At 55.2% G+C, this 22,800-nt stretch overlaps 1 protein-coding gene across 1 annotated transcript in view; it reads right to left on the bottom strand.

Annotated features, from left to right (window-relative positions):
• Nucleotides 1–22,800, bottom strand: part of LOC111146436 (cilia and flagella associated protein 77) — a 123,022-nt gene that overhangs the window by 29,936 nt on the left and 70,286 nt on the right. The window contains exons 2-3 of the mRNA XM_022501993.1: nucleotides 21,586–21,685; nucleotides 20,820–21,048 (exon numbers count right to left, since the gene is read on the bottom strand). Of these exons, the coding sequence (XP_022357701.1) occupies nucleotides 20,820–21,048; nucleotides 21,586–21,685 (329 nt within the window). The remainder of the gene's footprint in view (nucleotides 1–20,819; nucleotides 21,049–21,585; nucleotides 21,686–22,800) is intronic.

Raw genomic sequence — 22,800 nt, 5'->3', positions numbered from 1 at the left:
AAACATCCACCCTGCGTCCCGTCCGTTCCGGTGTAGTCTGACCCCCGGTGTGCAGACCTCCCTGGGCGGGGACGGGCTGAGCGAGGGCTCTGCTTGAGCCGCGGCTCAGCTCCGTGTCTCTGAAAAGCCTCTCGAGCTCAGATGTCTCTTTGCAGAGCAGCCTGCCGTGTGGCTACAAACAGTGGCTCTTTGTTTTCCGGTTCCTTTACCCCTGCGGTGACTTTTATTGCTTAATTATCACACGCCCCATGCTTCTGAGCAGCCTAATTTATGGCCACGCCTTCTAATGACATGAGATGCGTAACCTCACAGTATCTACCCCCAGAGGCCGTTCACAACAGAAGAGCTGTCTTGCCAGCAGCCCCCACTGCATACATCACCAGGAGCCTCCCTTCGAGGCCCTCCCGAAGCCTGGGCTGGCCAGCTTTGGGTCTTGCTCCGGCCAGTGGTTATTACCTGGAGACGTTTTGGGGGGTGGGATGGGGAAGGGGCTCGGAGCGGGAGAACAGCTGAGAAACCTTGGGGGTCGCGGCAGCCCCAGCGTGGCTGGCTGAGGGAGATCCGGCAGGTTCTGCCCATTTCTGCTCTGGCTCGTTCACTTGGGTAAAAAGATGGGGAGGCTTGTCAGGAGACAAATCAGATCACATCACCCTTCTCCGTTTTAACCCTAAGCCTAGACTCCGGGCCAGGGACCTTCAAGGCTCCTTGCCTCCACCGCCACCTGGCTCACCCTCGGCTTCTGCTGGTCTCAGCCGTGGGGTCGCCTCCCCAGAAGGCCTGCCTGACCGCCTGTCCTCGGCCGCCCCCGACAGGTGGCCGCTCACGACAGGGATTCCAGGTCACTGGTTTGCTACCGGCCTGGGCCACTGCACGCCAATACCCCCAGGGCAGGAGCGGTTCGTGTAGTTGAAGAAGAGGGACGGGGAGTCAGAGAAAGAAAGATCAGGCAAAATTCTGGGAGATGCACTTTTTCATAATTCAGGATATAGGACACTAGGCTACGTAGAAGGTATAATAAAGACCGTAAGTTGATGGACAGTGCTGCTCGATGGACGAAGGACAGTCTTTTCAAACGATGGCATAGAAATGACTGGACGTTGTGGGCAAAACCCCACAAAACAGCTCTCGACCGAAGGCTCATACCCTCCACAGGAATGACCTCAAAATGGATCATGGATTTCCATAGGAAGATGAACCGATTAAATTTTCCGAAGAAAACGCAGGAGAAGATCTTCAGGAGCTCAGGCCAGGCTTGGTGCTGACTTCCTGGACTTGGCACCAAAAGCGAGATCCGTAAGAGAAACCACAAAGTGAAGAATCAGACTTCCTCGAGATGACGGCCCTTTGCTCTCTGGAAAGTCCTCTGAAGAAGACGGAAAGACCAGCTCCCCAGACCGGGAGGAGGTCCCTGCAAACCTCACGTCGGGCCAAGCGCTTCTCTCTGGAACGCGTGGAGAGCTCTCAGACCCGATGTGGAAGCAAACTGACTAGAAAGATACAAAGTTTCATCGGAGGACTTACCGGTAAGGCCAGGAGAACATCGTCCACAGCCCCGCCGTCAGAGACGCACAAATCCAGACCCGATGACGTTCCATGACACATGCATTTGTGCAGGAACGAGCAGGAGCAAGTACCAGCCAGGATGCAGAGAAGCCAAGCCTCGCGGCGTTGCTGGAGGAAATGAGAAGTCGCACAGCCGCTCCGGGAAACAGCTGGGCAGCGTCTTAAGAATCTAGACAGACAGGGACGCCCGCCTGGCTCAGTGGGTGGAGCCTGAGACTCTTGGTCTTGGGATCGTGAGTTCGAGCCCCACGTTGGGTGTAGAGATGACTTAAAAATGAAATCTTAAAAAAAAAAAAAACAGAAACACCCTGGATATACACGTACAGCCCAGCACCTGTACCCCTACGCATTTATTCCAGAGAAGTGGGAGCTTACGTACACGAAAACCTGTACACGGATGTTTCTAGTAGCTTTAATTGTCATATCCCCAAACTGGGCACAGCCAAGAAATCCTCCAGCGGACGAATGGCGAAAGAAGCCAGGGTCCGTCCACACTGTGGAACAGCACTCGGCAGAGGAAAGCATTAGGTTTTACAACAAGCTGCTTGGGTGGATCTCAGGGCCATGGTGCCAAGTGGAAACGGACGATCTCAGAAGGTCACCTACACGGTGACGTCATGCACATTACACGCTGGAACTTTCCAGGGGTGAGGGGTTGGCGGGGGAGGGCAGTCCTTGTGGGATAGCATGAGGGAGATCTTTGAGGTGACGGAACAGTTCTGTGTCTTGACTGTGCTACTCAGGTCTGTGCGCGCACACACACACACACACACACACACACACACACCCAAGTGCATATAAAAGCGACGGTCCCTGTGTTGTACCAACGCCGCGTGTTTAGTTTTGACATTGCACATGGTTGGGCAAGATTTTATCACGGGAGGAGTTGCGTGAAGAGTACAGATCTCTCCGTACTGTCTCTACCCCTTCCTGTGAGTCTAGAAATTATTTCGAAGTACAGTATTATTTTAAAATTCAATCAAGCATGTTAGAGGAAAGGCTGGAACAGCTTCCTTCCTCCTTTATGGGAAATTATCATAAAAATTCCTGCCGTGCAACATGGTAGACAGAGACTATGGGGCCCCAGAATGTAGGGGAGAGAGGAAGAGAGCATTTGTCTGGCAATTAATTTTTTCAAGTCTATAGCTGCCAAAAAGAATGGAGCGGCCGTATGTGTAATGACCCAGAAAGGTCTCAGAGACCTCCATCAGGTGTGAAAACACAAGTCCGGGGGAGACAGAGCTGCATCCATGCAGGTGTGGGTGACTAGAGAAAAGTCTGGAAGGAAGTCGACCGGTGACGGCTCCGGGGCTGAGGCAGGCACAGGTCTGCTTACTGGTTATGGGACTCTTTTGCAATGAATAAAACGAAAAAAAAAAAAAAAAAGGAAGGCAGGACGGAAGGAGGGAGGGAGGGAATTCTACGTCTGACAGGTTGTGTGAGCGGGCGGGGACCGTAATACGGGTGACGGATCCAAGGCCCCCAGTCCCCGCCCCGAGAACATCAGACCGGAACTCGCAGCAGCTCCCCACGAGCAGCCCAGGGTGGCCAGGCCTTCGCGGCCGGAGAGGCACCCGGCAAGAGCCCAGCCCTGGGGGGTTGCTGTCGGGAGTTTTATTAGCATTTCTCCGGGTTCTAGAACCTTCGAGGATATACCCTTAGGAGCCACTTCCTTGTTTTCTTCTGCAACTGCTTCTCGCTGCTACCTTAAATACGTTCAGCTGTTTTTCTTTTGAAGTAAATGTGATTCTTTATAATAATAAAAAAAATAGGCATTTTTCTCCCGCCCCAAAATGAAAGATTTTTGCCACAGGCAGAGGAACCCCTGTGGTCACAATTACGGCTACCCTCTCTGCAGCTTACCTTTGAGAAGCTGGAGGGGGGCACACAGAAGGTCTTAATTATTTATCCTCACTAAATGAGATGGGAAACGTGGGAGTGGGGAAGCCAAAGCCCAGAGAGGTCAAATGGCTGGTCCAGGGTCACACAGCACATTCCACCATCAAAGCCTGGACTCCTTCCTGCCCTCGGGCTATAGCCACGAGAATGCCCATCGATTTACACGAGACTGGAGTCTGCCAGGGAGCCTCCTACAGACAGAGGCCAGACCCCAGGGGCCTGGCTACTCTCAGACAGGACCCCCTAACCCCCAAGGCGCTCTCTCCCCAGGCCCCGGAGCAGTGCCCAGCCTTGGTCCATGCAGCTGCAAGGGCTTTTTAAACAATGCGCATCTGATCCCATCTCTCTCAACACCCACTGGTATCTTCTCTTGCCCTTAGGGCGTGGGGCACAATTTTCAAGGGCTCTGTGCTATCTCCAGGATCGCATCCCGCCTCCTCCCAGACCAGCACACCCTAGGATCCCCTGTTTCATCTTCTAGTCTCAGCTTAAATGAGATGCCTCCCCACCCCATCTCGCTGCACCATCCCGTCCCTCCTGAGACCTCCTGTAGCTCTGCAGAAGACGTTGCTGTCCCTGCACTTTGTACCCGGAAAGGTCTTTTGGACATTTTTTACAGCAACTAGTTCAGTGCCCACCTGTCCCAGCAGCTCTAAGCTCCATGGAACAGGGGTCAAGGCCGGACTGTTCTCTGTGCACCTCCGGGCCTGGACAGCCAGCCTGCACCTGGTAAATAGTCTTTGTGGCTCTGGGATCCCACTTCCTTGCCCTCTAAGAACCAACTCTTTTCTGGGGACAGCTTTCCTCCTCCACTGCAACGCCTAAGAGGGGGGCTTTGGAAGAAATTCACTGTTCCTTGGGGAACCTAGTGATGGGGACAGGGTAGCCCTTCTGTCTGCAGAAAGGGTGCAGATACGGAAGGCAAGCCCCTGGGCCTTTAGGTCCCTCTCTCCCCTGGCACGGGGGAGCTCGGTAATTACAGCCAGCATGTTGGAGTGGCTCCTGGATCCCAAAAGGGGCAGCGATGGCAGTCCCCCCAGAACAGAGGGCCCGGCCAGGACAGGGGGCCCACGGCAGCAGCCCCTCCCTGAGGATGTTTAGTCCAGGAGGCCTCTGGCTGGAGGGTGGGGGTCTCTGAGAGCCCACCCAGCCAGGGGAATCTGGGATTCTCAGGCCCATTCCCTATGAATCTTTAAAACTATTTGAAAGTGATTAGGGCTTGTAAAAGTGTGTGCTTCCATGTGATAATGGAGGGGTCCCCAGAGCACAGGGATCGGGATGTAGGTGTGAGGGCTGTTTGGAAGCTCTTCAGAGAGCAGAGAGGGGCAGAGGACTGGCCAGGCACAAGCATCTGGGGAAGGGGTGTCAGGAAGGTAGGAGGCCTGGGACCAGGTCCACTCCGGAGCTGGGGAGCTTGGTCCTGGCGGGGGTCCTCTTGGAGGCAGGGAGAGGACTGTCCGTAAAGGGCTTCTGGGGACTTTGGGGTGTCATGGAAATGTGCTGTATTTTCATTGACTACTCCGGTATCTAAAGTTTTTTAAAGTTATCTTTACGCCCAATGTGGGGCTCAAACTCACAACCCTGAGATCAGGAGTTAGATGCTCCACCTGCTGAACCGACCAGGCACCCCCCAGCTCCAAGTTGGATAAATTTGTCAAAACTCATCAAATTATACATGAACCATTTCCGTGTCTAAAAATTACACCCCAATAAAGTTGTTTTAAGAGAAAAAACCAAGAAGACAGATTGTGGAGAAAATGGCTAAGGCAGGAGTTCTAAGAGAGAAAGGGGTTGGTGAGGGTGCTAGGGAGCTACAGATGGTTGCTGAGCAAGAGGAGAGAGGCTGATGCACGGTGATGGCCACGCTTCCCAACGGTTGCTGTGGCGGTGGAGTGAATTAGACCAGGAGGGGGGCGGCGGCATAGGATTTGAGGACCCAGGCCATTCCAGGGGAGGAAGGGCTACCCATCCTCTGAATGAGATCAGCCCTGTGTCCACGAACTCATCTGTCCTCTCACCCATCCGACCCGCCAGGAGCGTGAACAGGCTCCCGCTAACGGGAACGAGCTGTCTACAGTCTGTAGCAACAATAACCATGATCGGCGCAGCGCACACGTCCTGCCTGCTTCCTCAATCCTGAGGACCATTTGTTTGTTTGTTTGTTTGTTTTTTTAATTTATGTATCTATTTGAGAGAGAGATAGCAGGGGGAAGATGAACAGAGGAAGAGGGACAGCAGACTCCACGCTGAGCGCGGAGCCTGATGCAAGGCTTGGTCTCACAACATTAATATTCTCATTAAGATGGGAAATCCGAGGCCCAGAGAAGGTCACGGTCTTGCCCAAGACCACACAGCCAGGGAACGTGGCGTTTGTGTGGGGAGCTTGTGGACGGATCTGCCTGCAGCCCTCTGCCCCCCCCCCCCCAGGCAGGGAGTCTCCTTCGGCATGACTTGGGAGGAGGAATGTTCTCTCTGAGCCTTTTGATGGCTCTTTGCGGGTGAGCAGAGGGTGGAGGTTGGGGTGGGGGAGTGAAGCGAGGGACTCTTTACAGAGCGGTGGGCATGAGCAAAGACAGGGGATCCAATCAGGCTGGCCCCATGCCTCCCAGCCCTGTACTGGCCTGATGAGTATGGGAGACCAACAGCAGGTGGGAAATACCGCCCGTTTTAATGAGCACTTACTATATCCAGCCTGCCATCAAGCACTCCAGCTGCGGTCCTACTGATTCCTCACGACTCCGACAGTGAGGGGGAACATTCCTGCTTTCACGGAGTTTGGAAACTGAGGCTCAGATAAATCAAGCAACTTGCCCAGGGTTTGCTCACAGACATGGAGCAGGTAGGTGCCAGAGCAGGGGGACCCCATTCAGGATCCCCACCCAGGTTCCCCTGACTCTAAAGAGTTAGCCTCTTCATGGCTGGGCTGCATGTCCAGCAACCCCAGAGGGGGTCTGAGCTATCCAGTGGTCGCTGCCCAGTGGCCTGTCCTGGTGGCCTCACTGCTGGACCTGCTCTGTGCCCGGACAGTAAAGCTGTGTTTTCCGTCCGGCAGTCCTTCCTCTACAGAGAGAAGGCCGATGGGTCCTGAACCCAGGCGGCCCCATCCCGGGGGCCTCGGGCCCTGGCACGCGGTTGCGAGGATTTCTGTGTGCCCGTCCCACCGTGTCTGAGCAGTGCCCGTCGGTGACGAACTGTCTGCCCATAACCCGGCAGGAACCTCTCAGAGAAATTCCTCACCACCCTGACGTTTTCGCTCACAACAAAACCATGTCAAAACTAAGTCTAATAAAGCGGAAAATGGGGAATAAAATGAAATGAAATCAGCTCTACTTGGGGTAGGCCGGCAAGAAACTTCAAATTAGTTCAATCCGACCCATCTTTGCCGCTTCGCGATTGATACCCCAGACCAGGGGTTGATCTCGGATGAAGGCACCAGGGACGAGGTAGGGAAATGGAAATTATCATTTGCAAACATTAGGCTGACACTTTGTGCGTGCGGGGGATGAGGGCTGACAGCTCTGATTTGCCGGCTCGGCTCCTCTCTGCCAAAGAGCGCTCTGTGGATTAGGGGGGCCCCTTTCATGGCAACCCATCTTCATCTTCGCTGCTCATTAAAACTTTGTGGAGCTGGAGAAGTTGGCGGAGGAGAGGAAACTGCAGGAACCTTCTGAGGGACTTCAGGTACACATTTGTTGAAAGGTGTTTGAGAAGGGAGCCTTGGGTCTGACAAACCGGATTTTAGTACGGCTCTCCGTGCGCAGCGGGCTAAAATAATTGGTCATCAGTGACTACTAATTCGGTTTAGTAGCCAGAGGCAATTTTTTTCTTCCTGGAAAATCAATGACAGCACGGAGGTCTGTTCAACGTGATTCCGCTCAAAACTGGGCCTTATTTGGCGCTTGATGCTTCTTCAGTGGGGATAGTGATTTTGTTAAAATAAAATTAAAATCCATCTCTACTATGCCAGTGGTCCGCCGCTCCCAGGGGATGGGCAAGGCACTGGCACCAGCCCCCGCACGGCCCCAGAGGGCTGGAGGAGTAGACAGTGGCCTCCGGGATGGGCCGCGGCCAAGGACCACGGACGGTCTGGTTTTGGGGGAGGGAGTGGGCTGGAGGGCCGGGCTTCTGTCACAGGCTGGAAATCAAAACTGAACCCACGAGGGACAGCCCACAGTGGCACCGTGTAAGGAGCCCTAGCTCCTTGTGCACCCGCCAGAGCTGTCCCTCCCTGCCCCATGGGGCTTGCGCGCTCAGATGGCCCGGAGCAGCCCGCTTCGGGGCCGGGCGCCTTCCCTTCTCCTCCACGCCCGAGGCTTCCTGAACGGGCCCCTGTGTCTGACAGCCCAGGGACATCAGGCACCGTCCGCGGAGCCCTCGGCTCCTGCCTGCAACTGCACCGCTGTTTCTCCCGGGAGATGCTCCTGGCTGACTTTGCCTCCACCCTGCCAAAGCCACAGCTAAATCCGTTTTTTATTTTGTGCTTTGTTTTTTTTAATTAACATTTTTATCGAGATCATTGTAGGTTTCACAAGCAATTGTAAGAAACAAAGCCCAGGGGTTCAGTCCACGCATCTCATTCAGCTCCCCCCAGACTTACCCGTGGTCGTGTGTGTGTTTATTTCTCCGCAATGTCATCACACGCAGGGCTTCACGCGCCCATGGTACGGTCAGGATGCACAACCCTTCCTCACCCCAGGCCCCTCCGGGACCCTTGGCCACCACGCCGCCTCCCTCCCATGCTGCACCCACGTGCCCAGGACGGTTCCAGGTCACCCTCACAAGAGCCCCACGAGGGAGAGGACTGGGGCTGCAATCAGTCCCCGTTTTACCGACGAAGACACTGGTTGATGAGGAACTAGCGTGAATGATGCCAGACGATCAGTTCAGTACAGTTCAAGTAGAGGAAGTCGGCTGCTCGGGACCTGGATTTCAGGGTCCTGCCCCAGCACGGTTGCAAATAGCAGTCTCCAGTGTTCAAAAACTCTCTGCTACCAATGTATACATTTTTAAAATCAGAATTCATGTAAAAACCCAAATGTCTGGCTTTCCTTAGTGAGGCATTAGATCATCGGTTAGGGCAGCGCTGGGCCCCCATTCCCATGGGTCCATAACCGGCTGAAGATGCTGCCCTTGGACCAGGCATGTGCTCCACCGAGACACAGACCCCACCACTCCCTACTGCCTCACACAGCGTCGGCTTCCCTCTCCTACCTGCCAGGCCTCTACAGCCTGGGAAACTCTGCCCCCTCTCCAAGAGGCTCTGTGCCTTGAATCACAAGACTATGTGGTGACAGTCCTTGGTGTCTCTCTTTTCAAGAACTCCAAGGACTCTTTACTGATGAACTCACACCATTTCTTCTGACCCAGGAGGACGTAGTCTTGCCCCCACCTACAGATGGAGGAATGGAGGCCCGCAAAGAGCGGGAGCTCAGAACCCCTCAGCGTGGGAGCCAGAGAGTGCGGTGCGGAGTCTGGGGTCTTCAGGCTTCGCGGCTAGTTTTCCATCCTCTCCCCGCCTCCATCTCCGCTCTCTTGGGAAGAGGTGGGAGAAGAGAGGAAACTCGCTCAGAGGAGGGAGGGTTTGGACAGGCCTGAAGGGAAAAGCAGGACCAACCTGCCCACTGGCCCAGGAGGCCTGACGCCTAGGCTCTAGGACACTGTTAGGGACCCATGGAAATGTTTCGATTTCTTTTAAAATCAGCACAGCCATTAAATATTTTAGATTATTATAATGCTTTTTGTGTGCGGAGGAGAGGGCTCACGATAGCAAGCGTGCTCGAGGGCTTACAGAAATCCCGCCAACTCCAGGTGCCTGGAGCGGCAAGACACAGGCCTGGGCCTGCATCCGAACAGCGTTTCAATCCCGCGGGGACCAGGGATCCTCAGTCTTAAGGACACAAAAGAATTATCCCGACAGCGTATCCCACGTACAGCGGCCTGGGCCCCACCGTCGGACTTTCCGACTTGCCCAGGCCCCGGCGTGTCACCGAGGCGGCAGCCCCCCACCCCCCGGGGGGCCTGGCCCACGGGATTGCCGGCACCCTTTGGGGGTCCAGCTCTGAGCCTTTCCCGTGCAGAGGACCCTCCAAGCTGATCGCCAGCAGCGCCTCTGTGGAGCGGGCGGCCGGTCAGCCCCGGCCCCGGGGGACCCGCAACAGCTCCCACATCCCTCCCTACGCCCCCGCCTTGTTCCAGCTTGTCCCCCCTCAGCCCGAGGGCCTGTCTTTTCTAACTAGCCTGGAGGAAGGGGAGGTAATTGAGGGGCTGCTCTCCCTGGCAGGACTCTTAGAGCTAATTAGAGAAGAGGACCTCTGGGCTTGTGGTTATTTTTTAATTGTTTGTGGATCCAACATAAAAGCTAATGACAGAGCAGGGAGGCTTAGTTAGCAGTGCTCTCCTGACTTCTAAACTTGTCTAAGAGGTCATTTGCAATTTGTTAACATTTTTTCACAAGGGTGAAGTCAATTAGCAGTTTCCCCACACAGACGCCCAGAGGCGGGCCCAGGCTTTCTGGAAGCTTCTCTCTCAACCTTGAGGGTCTGTGCCTGAAATGGGAGCTCCCCCTGTGCTCCTGCAGCACCCCCCCCCCCCCGCCCCGCTGCAGGCTCCGCTGGGGCTTGAGCCTCCCTGGGGGAGAGTCCAGGGGAGCCAGCACACATGACGGGGGACAGAGTGCCTCGTGCACAGCAGACGTCTGCTGTGCAGGGGTCCTGGCGTCTGGGGACAGGGTGAGTAGCAGATGGGGCCTCCCCGCCCCGTGGGGTTGCAGAGCGGGCACTGGCTCCTGGCAGAAGCCGAGGAGGCCCCTTCAGCCCAGCAACTCCCCCCATGGACTTGACCCTGAGGAACCTCACCCACAGGAAATGAGGAGCCGCCTGGACTTCCCGTGATGGGAGACGAAAACACCCAACTGGCGGGGCAGGGTGACATTTGCAAAGGTGTGGAGCGACAAAAGCCAGTTGCTATGCAAAGGGATTTCCTGTTTTGAAGCCACATGAACACATAAATACGCATTATTGACGGCCCTAGGGCTGTAGCAAAGATGGGCGAACCCGGAGGAAAGGACGCATATTCCAACCTCAGGAGGGTCCCCCGGGAGCAGAGGGAAGGGCGCTGGGCCAGGAGGGGCTGAGAAGCGGCTTCAAGCTGTATTTGATCTAATTTATTTCTCTAATAAGGGTTCGGATGCAAATACAGCCTGGGGGTAAAATTTGTGAAACCCGAGCGCGGGGTCACGGAGTTAGTTATGAAAGCTTCTGAACTTCTCTGCGCTTTTGGAGAGTTTCCTAATAAATACGAAGAAAGGAGTGGCCAAACGTTTGCTCCTCCGGAAAGCACGGATACCTGTCATCTTTCAGCCGATTAAAACTCTTGACTGATTGCGAACTTTCTCGTTTTCCACAAACCCGGGACGGGTAGCGCGTGACAAGACGTCAGGAGCGCGCGCCTAAGCAATAGTTCAGTTCCCGACAAAGAAGTTCCCCCCAAACCCCAGGGAGCCTAAAGTGCGCGGCTTTCTGACTTTGCGGGAAGACGCCCTGATGACCACAGTAGGACGACCGGTGGGTGCCCACAGAGATACGTCCTCCTTCTACCCCAGAGCCCATGAGTGTGACCTGAAGTCAGAGAGGAGCCTTGGCCGATGTAACTAGCTTTGGGAGCTTGAGGTCCGATCACCCTGGATTATTGGGGTGAGCCCTGAATCCAGGGACATGTGTCGTTGTTGGAGACAAAAGGGGAGAGTCCCGAACACGCAGAGAGGAGGCGGTGTGAGCCGAGAGCTGAGGCTGGAGGACGCAGCCACGAGCCCAGGGACGCCCGGGGCCACCAGAGGGCAGGAGGGATTCTCGCCTAGAACCTTCGGCGGGAAGGGGGCCCCGTGACACTCTGAGTTTGGATTTCCAGCTCCATGTTAGGAGGGAATACATTTCTGTTGTGTGAAGCCACCGGGTTGGTGGTGATCTGTTCCAGAAGCCCCAGGAAGCCGATAACCGAAGCCCAGAGCCCAGCAGGTCCAAGCCCAGGGAAGAAGTTGTTCCTCTCATGTGCTGGCTGTGTCCCAGCTGGGGAGCGATCGCAAGCCAGCCCTTCTCCCCTTCCAGTCAGGCAACCAGCACTCACTGAGCACCTACTAGGTCCCGGGCCTATGCTAGGCATTGGGGATACAGCAGTGAGCGAAACCAGGCAGGGCCCAGAGTCTCCCGGTGCCTCCCGCCACCCTCCCCTCCCACTGAAACAACATGTGTCCTCTTTCATTTTGCGCCCCGTTTCCTCCTGGTATCCCGAACACCCGGCATGACGCCCAGCACAGGCGGGCACTGAGTGAGCACACGGTACAGGACAGAAGCGACAGACAGGACCTCCAAGGTCAAATCCCACTCTCTGGCCACGCGATCACAGACAAGCATCTCTGGGCCTCAGTTTCCCCATCTGTAGAAAGAGTGTTGCTACTCAAGGGTCATTCTGAAGGTCAGGGGAAAGGCTGTGCACGGAGGGCCCGTCCCTGTGCCAGGCCCCAGAGGAGCTAGTGAGGCGGAAGCTGCTATTATTATTACTGGAACCTGCAGGGCACCTGGTTTTCTGGAACGGAAGGCCACCTCCATCTGGCCCCAAAGGGAAAGGGATGGCCTTGGTCCCTGAGCACATGTGCAGCGACACGCTGTAGGCTCTGAATTCTTTTGCGTGGGGGTCTTGCGCAGCAGCAGGCTGGGGTGCTGTGTTGAGCTCGAAACTGGCTCTCCCCGCAGGACCGGATCCTCCGTGCCCCTGTGTCAGAGGGGCCGCCGTGTCACTGAGGGGCAGAGCCAGGCACAGCCCAGCGAACCCTCCAGCTGTGTCGAGGCGGGGGCTGCGGAGGCCGAGGCGCCAGGCCCACTCCCACGCTTTGCCCACCGTCGCGGGCAGGCGAGGCCCAGCTCTGGAAAAATCAAAAGCGGGAGAGCGGGAGCTGGGGAGGCCCCGAGGGGGAGCGGCCTGCGGCCTCGTTAGCGCTGACCCTGGCACGGAGCTGCTCCTGATGGATGGGGTTCGGGAGGGCCAGGCCCCGGGGGAACACGGCCCCATCCATTATGGGCCCATCAGCGCCTCCCTGAGCCCTCCCTGCTCCGAATGCCGAGAGCCTCGGGCCGGGAATAAATCTCCGTCTGGGCCGCAGGAGAGCAGAGAGGGGAAAAGGCAAAGCATGAAAAATGTCTCATTCCTGGCTCTGGCAACAAAGCCGCCTTGGAGGAAGGAGTGAGCAGAGTTTGGGGAGGGGCGAGAGGTAGGAGCAGACGCAGCAGGGCGGGGGTCCCAGAGAGGAAGGGGGAGAAGATGGGTCCCCCCACACCACTTCCCAGCTACTCTCCCTGCCTGGGCCTCTTAACAAAAGGCCCCCGTGTCAGGTCCACAGAAGCAGGCTCCCCATGAGGAGGGGCCCCTGTCGGACCCAGTTTGGGGTGTCCCAGGACCCGGCCTGGCAGTGATGTGTAGGTCTGGGGTGTCAGCCAACACCTCCCTGAGCATGAGGGTCTAGAGTAAACCATCTGGACCCGAACACCCAGGCTTCCACTATCACCTGTGAGCTCTTGCTACAGGGACATAACCTCTCCCTGCCTCAGTTTCCCTGCGGGTCAGTGGAGGTGGTGGGCCGCCGTGAGGACATACTGAGTCACTCTGTGGAAAGCCTGGTCCCTGGGAAGAGCTCGCGAGCAGCAGCACTGACCACTGTCGCTGCTGTTCACAAATGGCCTCCCTTGGCCGAGGACATGCCTGGAGATGGGCAGCCTTGCGGACGGGGTTCAGGATGTTGAGAAATGATTTCCTCATCCAGGCCCTGGCTCAGCCTCCTGGAAGCCTGCAGGCTGTGGGTATGGACAGCAGCTCGGATCTGGCTCTGTCACCAACTGGCCATGTGGCCTCAGGCAAGGGACTCTCTGGGCCTCAGTCTCCTCATCTATAAAGTGGAGATGATAGCCCCTCCCTGTTGGAGGGATTTAACGAGATGGTGCACCCGTCTGCTGTTTCTCGAGGGCTCTGCCACGTGAACCACAGTCCCGCTCTCCAAACACACACACCAGTCCTCGTTTTGTTCTCTCAAGGCTCTGAGAACAAAGCCCCTCCTCTGTCCTCATTTATTGTCATGTTCCTGGTACACAGTGGTTTCGGTCCCTCATGCCAGCACCCCCGTCCTGCTATCTCTGGACCCCTTCCTGTTTATGGGCCTTCCCTGAATGTATGATGCTTCACATTTTTTAAGTTGATGCTTCAAGTGTGACCTGAGCTTCAGAATAGAGTGGGAAGGTCACCTCCCTTGTTCTGGACTTGCTACCTCTAGTAACAAGGCCAAGGGACACATTCACTGTTCAAGACCGCCTTATTGATATCGATTCATAACATCGAGCACAGGGGACAGAGCAGACTCTGGCTTTACTGCCTCCTCTCTGGCCTCAAACGGACTGTGTGTGTTCACTTTCAAAGACTCTGTGTCAAAGCCTTAAAGGGTCCTGGACCGTATTTCTCCTCAACAAATACTTATTGAGTTCCTATGTGTGCCAGGCTCTGATGAAGTAGCAGTGAACAAAACTGGCATTGTCCCTGGCCTCCAGGACCAGAGTGTCCAGGAAAGCAGAGAGCTATTAACTGTCAGCGGCGGGAGCAGGTGGGCCAGGTTTCTTGGCCGCCGGATGTGCGTTTCAGGTGCGGGGGACCTTGTGAGAGCCACACGCTCCCCCTGGTGGTCAGGCCGGGTTCATTCAGCCGGCGTCCGGGCCACCCAGAAATCTGGAGTTGGTCTCCCCATTCAGAAACTGTCGTGGATCCCCCGGTCGGTCGTCTGGGAAGGGTCTTATTATTATTTTATAGGAGTTTGGGTGGGGGCTTGGATTTTGGCCGTCAGCTCTGGGAGGAACAAAACAACCCAGCGTGATTGATGGGACCATTGTAAATTTGTAAAATAAATCAGCTTGGCAGAAAGATTCAAAAAACCCGTCAGGCAGCAAACATTTTTTTAACAGCCTGTAAAATTTCCTCCGTCCTTCACGTTTGTCACCGTCAGGCCGCTGGTGCATCTGATAGCCGGGCGGGCAGCAGCGCAGACAGACGGAGGACTGGTAGCATTTCCTGCCTTTCTTGTGCTTCTCATTTCTCCATGGTCTGAATGCGTTCAGCACTGGGGCGGGGGCTGGGGGGTCTAAGCCAGACTAATTGGTGGAGGAACCAAGTTTTCTGCCAAAGTTGCACGTTGCTACCGGCTTCACATTCAGACTCCAAAGTGGCCCTTTGTTTGTGGGTTCATTTGGCGAGTGTTTACTGAGGACCTCTTCAGCAAAGGCCCTGTGGTCAGCACCGGGGATGCTGAGGAGCACAAAGCAGGCAGTGCGGTGAAGGTTCTGGGTGCCCCATCGAGGAGTTTGTTTGTTGGGATGTGGGGAGCCACTGAAGGGGGAGGGAAGGGGAGGGGCCCATCCGAAGGGTAGCTCATTGTGTTCAGAGAAAGTTTAAAGCTTTAAGAAAAATCCAGACGGGGTGGTCTTCCACTCTCTCTCTACATACACATATAGGTGACGTAGATTCTGTCTCAGCCCCCCGCTAGCGCAGAGAAAGCGTGGGTGGCATCTTCACCCGTGTCACCTCCATCCTGTGTCTATTAGGCAGGCAGGTCACTGTCGCAGTCACCATCCCTAGTGTTTAGACCAGACCAATCCCTGTCCCAGTGCAGAGGCAGGGGCAAATAACTCCATCTCTCTGACCCTCTGTCTCTTCTTCTCTATGATGGGATGTGAGAGTCCCAGCCTGGCACTCACTGAGCTGTTCAGAGTTATTTAAGGAGAGGGTGACTGGGAGGCGTTCAGTTATAACAATAACCCAATAACGGCATTGTGAGTTCAGAGCAGGGGCCTCCTACTGTTCATCCGGCCCATGCCATACACAGACATGCGTGGCGGAGAGGGGGGACGCTGTTTGCCACCCACGGAGGGATAGATCCTCCCTGCTAGCTGTCCTTGCCTTGCGTGTGGCACGAGGCTCCCCAGGCAGGATAGTGGCCGAGCCCTGGGTGCCCAGAATCTGCCAGGAGCACCAGCTGCTGCCACGGCTTGCTGCTCCTCCCTCCCCGCATCCCCGACTCCCCGCAACCGACAGTCCTGGGCCCATTAGGAGCAGGAGCTGTTAAGACGTGCCAAGGGCATGTGAACATTTGCAAACACTTATTAAAATGCATCAATAATTAAATGCTTCTTTAATAGTTACATTTCTGGCCTCCAGACATATCTGTCTGTGGACCTTGGGTCACAGCATGCTTGGAGATCTGTGTCACGGCCCTGCACGTGGGTGATGAGAATTTAAAATCCTCCCCTGACTTGAGGTCTGAGATTTGACGGTGAGACGGGAGAGCCATGGTGCACGGGCTCTCTCCAGAAGCCTGATCCGAGAGGTGTGGTCTTCAAAGCCGGCCAGCCGGACAGGATACAACGCCTGCTCTGCCACCTGGTAGCCAGAAGCTGCACCCCCTTTCCTGGCCTGAGAAGTGGATCATACATCGAGGCCGGATACCTGCTTCGTAGGGTTGGTGTTAGTATTAGCGACTCCGTGCACAAAAGGGCTGCTTGCCGCGTAAACTCAGCTCAGGGCAGCTTCGGTTCGTGGTGCCCCCACCTCTATCAGAGGACGAAAGGAAGGAGCAGTTCGCCAAGCGATCGGTATGGCCAGTCTACACGGGGGTGGGGGGCCTGAAAACTCGGTATCCACCAGGACCAGACAAATAGCAAAAAAGGGAGAAGCCAGGCCAAGGAGGGACGGACAGATGGAGGAGGACGCGTGGATTCTGTCCGAACGGGGCCCAGCCTCCCAGCGCCAGTCCCTGGTGCCAAGCAGAGGTGCTGACCTCGGTCGCCTGGCCTCTGGCTTTTTAGGAGACGCGGGGAATCCAGGTTTGTATATGAAATCCCCTGACTTTTTCAGATGTGGCGCCTCATTCAAACTTTCTAAGTGCCGTGTGGGGAAACATGGCCAGGGGTCGACTTGGCCGTGGCCCCCGCTCTCGACCGCAAGTCCGCACAGGCTCTGCTCCCCGATCATTGCTTAGGGCCCCACTTTCTTTCAGCCACGGCAGCTCATGAACTGAAATGTAGCTTTCTGATGTAGTGACAATCTGCGACAGATCGGTGTAGACTGGAAACCAAATCCACTCACTGGAAAGGGACTAATTGAATAAGCCCAAACTGAGGTCTGGATCCCATCTGGTGTGGGGGGGCTAAGGGCGGGTGCTGGTGGAGGCGTGTGCCGCCCCTCATACCCGTTATTTTGTCCATCATGAGATACATAAAGGGCGAGAGGATTTGATGTCGGGGGACAGGAGGCAGAGCTGTGGTCAGAATTGTCTCTTGTGCGGCACTTGGCGTGCTTCGGCTGTGGGCCCAGCTTAGAGTGAATTTTCCGTGTATTTAGTCCGAGATGGGACTTGATTATTATTTTTTTTTTAACATATCTGTACTTGTGAGTAAATGGCACGCATTTGTTTCTTTGTCTATTTATTTATTGGACCAAATCGCCCGAGCAACTCCTTGGGTAGTCGTGTGTAATCAGATTTGGTTTTTTAACATGCTTTTAAAGTAAAGAAATAAATACAATCGAGGCTTGTAAAAGGTGATCATTAGGAAATGGGCCTCGGCCCCATAACTTTAAAGTAATAGCCCCATTATGGAGAGGGGCGCTCATCTTTTAACTGCTTTTCGCACGTGCGCAGCGAGGTGGAGGGCTCCGCGGGCAGGCCGGGCATCTCGGTAAAAGCTTTTCTGGCAACCACTTAACCTCCACTTACGAAGAAATAAAGCGGAATTGATGCTGATTTGGGCCTGCTTTGGGGGATATTTTTGCTCTGTAAAAGCCCTTTTGCTTGCAATTTGCTGAGCCGCCCTGTCACACGAGAAAAGGCCGCTGTTGATAAAGATAAAGCTTTATGGCCACGATATTTGCTGCTAACAGCAACCTAAGGCAGCATTTTCATTTTTGTGCAATTAATGTTAACGTCTGCTACGAAAATTGTCATTAAATACCATTTTAAAATCCATTCAATTTGCATATGCAAAGCCCATTTACCATCACAGAAGATCTGGCCGGTACTTCATCACGTCTTTCCTCTGGAATTGTAGCCACTCGGCTTTATAGCAATTTAAGATTTTATATTGAAAGCCAGATGATAATGGATGTCCTTTCGGAGCCCAGCTGACTTGAGCTTTTCCATTGTACATGGAATAACACCGCCCCAGGATCAGAAACTGTGGACGTCTGCACCGTCCCTCAGTCCCGGGGAGGCAAGGAGAGGAGGAACGAGCACTGGACGGGGAGTCTGCCCGCGGGGCTCCAGATCTGGCTCTTGTCTGGTCACAACATGCTTGGGAAAGTCTCTTCGCCTCTCTGAACTTCTGCTTTCTGGTTTTATTTATTTTATTATTTTTTAAAGATTTTATTTATTTATTTGAGAGAGAGAGGGAGAGGATGAGGAACAAAGGGAGAGGGACAAGCAGACTCTCCACTGACCATGGAGCCTGATGCAGGGCTCAATCTCGATCACCATCTGAGCTGAAACCGAGAATCAGATGCCCAACGACTGAGCCACCCAGGTGTTCCTATTTATTTTATTTTTTATCTTTTTTTAAAGTAAGCTCTGTGGGCAACACGGGGCTTGAACTCGTGACCCCAAGACCAAGAGTCACATGCTCTACCGAATGAGCCAGCCGGGCACCCCTGCTTTCTTTTTTTAAATAAGGGCTTCGAACTAGGTGATGGCTAATGTTCAGTGTCTTCTAAAATTTTTCCTTAAAGATTCATTCATTTATTTCAGGAGCGAGAGAAAGGGAGTGGTAGGGAGGCGAATAAGGGGAGGGTTCCCCGATAGGGGACTCGATATTAGGACCCTGGGGTCACCACCTGAGCCGAAACCAAGAGTCAGACACAACCGACTGTACCACCAGGTGCCCTATGTTTTTATACATAAGCACATCAGGTTGAGAACCCATTTCGGGAAGCTCAGTTCATATCTCCCTGCCTAGGCTGGGCAACAACCACCCAGACCCCTGCACAGGGTTTTAAAGACGAAGGAAATTGACAGAGAGACCAGACATAATCCAGGAACCCTGGAATGCCAGGTTAGTGCTGTGAGAGCCCAGTGACAGATGAGGAACTGGAAGCCTCGAGGGGAAACAGCTGACGACCAGGCCGGGACTAGAACCCCAGGCTCACTCCTAGCCAGAGCTGCTCCCAGACACCGTCCTGTCTTGGAGACACGGGCGACCACCCTGGATGGATATAGTGACCTGACGCACAGCGGGACTGTCTCTCCCTCTGCACTCCGGGCAGTCTTGGGAATGCCCTGGAGGGACTGACTGGGGGCATTACTTCAAAGGTGGGCAGAGGATGATGAGCAGAAAATTAGTTAATCCAGTCCAGAAATGACTTTCCAGTGTGTCTTCAGTGTCACAGTCCAGGTTTTGAAGGCTGATGAACAGAAATGCCTTTCAGGGGAGAGGCGTCCGTGGGAGGTGGAAGAGCTTCCCGCAGAGAAGATGCTGGTCTGGACTCTGGGGACAAGTGGGTTTTGCTCTGTAGGGTCGAGAGAAAAGTCAGGGAAAAGCACGAAAGTCTGGTGGCTCACGCTATGGAAAACACTGGCAGTTCCTTAAAAAACTTAATCTAGAATCGCGTATGGCCCAGCAATTCCACTCGTGAGCAGAGGCCCCGGGAAAACTGAAAACAGGGACTCAAACGGATGTTTGCACACGATGTTCACAGCAGCACGATTCACAAGAGCCTGAAGGTGGAAGTAACCCAGTGTCCACCGATGGATACGTGGATAAACGAAATGTCGTGTGTACATACAGTGGGATATTTTTCTACCTTCAAAAGGGAGGGAATTCGGGCACCTGCTTCGGACCTGGATGAACCTCGGAGCCATTATGGTGAGTGAAATCAGCCAGACACAGAGGATCAAGTATCGCGTGACTCCATTTAGAGGACGCACCTGCCGTCTCAAAATCACAGAGACGGAAAGCGGAGCGCCGGCCACCGAGAGCTGAGGGGAGGGAGGAACAGAGAGATACCGTCTCCCGGGGGCAGAGTTTCAGTCTGGGATGAAGAGAAAGTTCTGGAGACGATGGTCGCGGTGGTTCACAGCAATGGGAATGTACTTAATGCCACCGAACCGGACATGTAAAAGTAGCGCATCTTACCACAATAAAACACGATGAGAAGAAAAATTAAACATAAAGAAGGAACCACTAAATAAATAAATAAATAAATAAAGCACGGGGGCAGAGCCTGAAGAAGTGACACGTCTGGAAAAAGTGGGATGGGAGCGGGGAGGGGCCTGGTCCATACCTGGTCCACACAGACGGACCATGATACCGGCTCCTCGGTTTCGGGCGTCTAGGTGGGGCTTGGGGCAGCTGGAGGCCCCAGGCCATTTTGGCAGCTGCGAGCACTTCTGTTCCTTTGTATGGCGTGAGGCACACATGCCAGTAGTTTTTGTGAGGTTTGTACCGCGGCGTCGTTTGGGTGAGGATGCCTTGCTGTATCACCCATCTGCTGCTGTGTTCCGTTCTCCTCCTTCTGGGGGCAGAACCTTGATTTCTGCATGTCTTCCGCCCCTGCTCCTGTCGATTTGCAGAGACTGATTCCAACCCCCCACCCCTCCCAGAAGGGGCAGGGGATCCGGCCTGGCCCATCAGGGCCTCGGAAACTCCCGGTCTCGGCAGCTGGTTCAGAGGCAGACATGAGACCCAAGACTGGCCAATCAGTGTACTTCGCCATCCCTTCTCGGTGTGGTTAGTTCTGGGGGAGGCAAAGCTCTGAAGTTGGGCCAAGGAGTCTTGATCTCAAGTCTCTGTTGAAGTTCCTGTGCCCTTCCCGCCGAGAATGGAACTGTTCCTGGTCATTTTGCTACACGAAGAAGGAGCGTGTCAGAGAACGAAGCCAGGACCGGAAGCACAGGATGTTACACTGGTAACATCCCTCGATTACCTAGATCCAGCTATGCCTGAAGCTCTCTACCCCAGAGCTTTTCAACCATATAAGCCAGTAAATTCCACCAAAAAAAAAAAAAAAAAAATCAAGGCAGTTTGATTTGAGATTTGATGACATGCAACCACATTCTGCTTTTGTAGAATGTCCTGCCTTCTAGAGTTGGGACATGGGTTACGTGTCTGCTGCTGAACCCATCACTGGGACCGAGGTTTGTGAGATACACTGCTTGACCAGGCCTGGAACACTCACCCCTTTCTGGAGTCAAAGGTCATGCCCCACATTGTTCCCTAATTCAGACACCTCTGAGCGCCCTCCCGCCCCATGGTGAAGCAGAGAACCTTGAGTGCCAGCCCCCTTACCGTGCCGGGGTCCCAAACGTCATATTTGGTGGGAGAGAGGGCAGTTCCTTCTTGACGTGCCGGTCTTCCTGGTCACTGATACGGATGTCATTGAGCTGGCGGTAGAGGAAATTCTCCCGAGCGGTTACCAGGCCGGCTTTCACTGCCCCCCGATTCATGGCGATGTAGTTCCGGGTCAGTTCATGGGGGCAGGTGGGCTGCTGCTTAAACACATTCCAGTGTCCGATGGCTGGGGGCAGGGAGAGACAGCACCATGGAGCGGCGGGTCAGTCTGGGAGGTGAAGCCACCAGGGGCACCTGACTGAGAAGAAGCTGGGGCGTGCATCCCTTCCCGTCAACCCAGAGCCCACTGCGGGACAGCCCTGCTTGGCCTGCTGGGAAGGAGGGGTCAGGATTCCCCGAGATCCCAGAGGGCACCTGAGCAACCTTTGAGTTGCTGGGTTTGCCCGGCCTTTACCTCCTCGGGGCCATCAGAGGGCTGGCGCTGAGCCTGTCCGTGCTTGAAGCTCGCACCATGCAGAGCACAGTCTGGCCCAGGATCAGTGTTCCACCCCGGCTGGGGCCCGGGCTACTTCCCCGCTACCTCCGACCAGGATACTGCCTGGACACCCCCGTCTCGGCCAAGCCCCGACTGTGGTTTCCACCAGAATGGTGCTGTGGGACCAGCACGTGAGACCCGGTGACTCTTGGCTCTGTCCCCGGAGCGCGGCCCCCTGCCTGGCTTGAGAGCTCAGGTCCCCAGGGGCTGCAGAGTCTGCTGGTTCACCTGCGGGGACGCCTCCATCCAGTCCCCGGGTGTAGAGTCCATAATTAAAATCAACTCCCGGCAAACTGCAGCTTCTCTCTCGGGGCTTCCCGAGCTCAGCCTGTTGGGGAAAGACAGAGAGCAGAAGTGAGCAGCAGGACCCCAGACCGACCACACAGGACAAAGTCAGCAACAGGAGTCACTGGACGCTCGCGGGGCCCCAGGCCCTGTGGGAGACCTGGAGGGCCATGAGGGTGCGGTGACAGAGCCCTTCCTGAGCAGGGCCCAGAGACACGCGCTGGAGAAGCCTGCCAGGTGCTCGTGGCGAGGGACAAGCGAGCAGATCAAGTCAGGAGGGCCCTGAGGTCTTGACAGAGGAGGCGCGTTGGTGTGGTGGGGGGGGGGGGGGACAAGTCCCCGCCCCGAGCAGCTGCACTGGGGGATCCAGCCCAGATCTGCCTGGCTGGAACCGGCTGTCACTCAGCCACGGGATGTGCCTGGGTCAGAGATCTGCGCACGGAGGCCCCGCTGGGGACAGAGCGGCACCTTCCCTACCTGACTCTTCATTCCTACCCAAGATGGCTTGTATCCCGGTCCCTGCAGCTCATGGGGACGTCGATGCCTTCTTGACTGGCAGGTGGGGCTACGGTGACAAGGCCCACTATCACCTTCCCAGTGGCTTCCCAGTGGCTGGACAGCTTTCCTCACTCTCTGGGTCTCTGGCAAACTCTTCCTTGTCCTCCAGAAGGGGATTGTAGGAACAAAACTGCCCTATCACTGACCACACGACTCCCCTATTTTATAGACAGGAAAGCGGACACCTAGAGAGACGGTCGTGATCCCCGCTCCCAAGGGACAGGATGGGTTTCACGTGCCGGTGTGTTTGGGCCCCGGCCAGGGCTCTAAATCATTAGAGTAGACGATACCGCCTCTCTTCAGAGGAGCGAGCAGCTCCGGAAGCAGAGGTCCTACCCTGTATGGTACGTAGATCATCTCCTTCTCAGCTTTATCGAGCCCTGGCTGGATTCCCACTGAGTCCCAGACACAGCGTTCGGTCCTTCCTATGCTTCTCGCTCTGGGTCCCCATAACCGCCCTGTGAAGTGGACCCCATCACCACCCCGTTTCTCAGATGAGGAAGCTGCGGCACAGACAAGTCAGACAGTTTGCACAAGGCCACACAGCAGTAAGTGGCCGAGCCGGGATTTGAACCCAAGCCGTCTGTCTCCAGCCCACGT

Source organism: Enhydra lutris, unplaced genomic scaffold (assembly GCF_002288905.1).
Source record: "Enhydra lutris kenyoni isolate GAN:26980312 unplaced genomic scaffold, ASM228890v2 scaffoldscaffold13, whole genome shotgun sequence".
Classification (NCBI taxonomy): Eukaryota; Metazoa; Chordata; class Mammalia; order Carnivora; family Mustelidae; genus Enhydra; species Enhydra lutris.
This window is presented reverse-complemented; position numbering and strand designations above follow the sequence as displayed.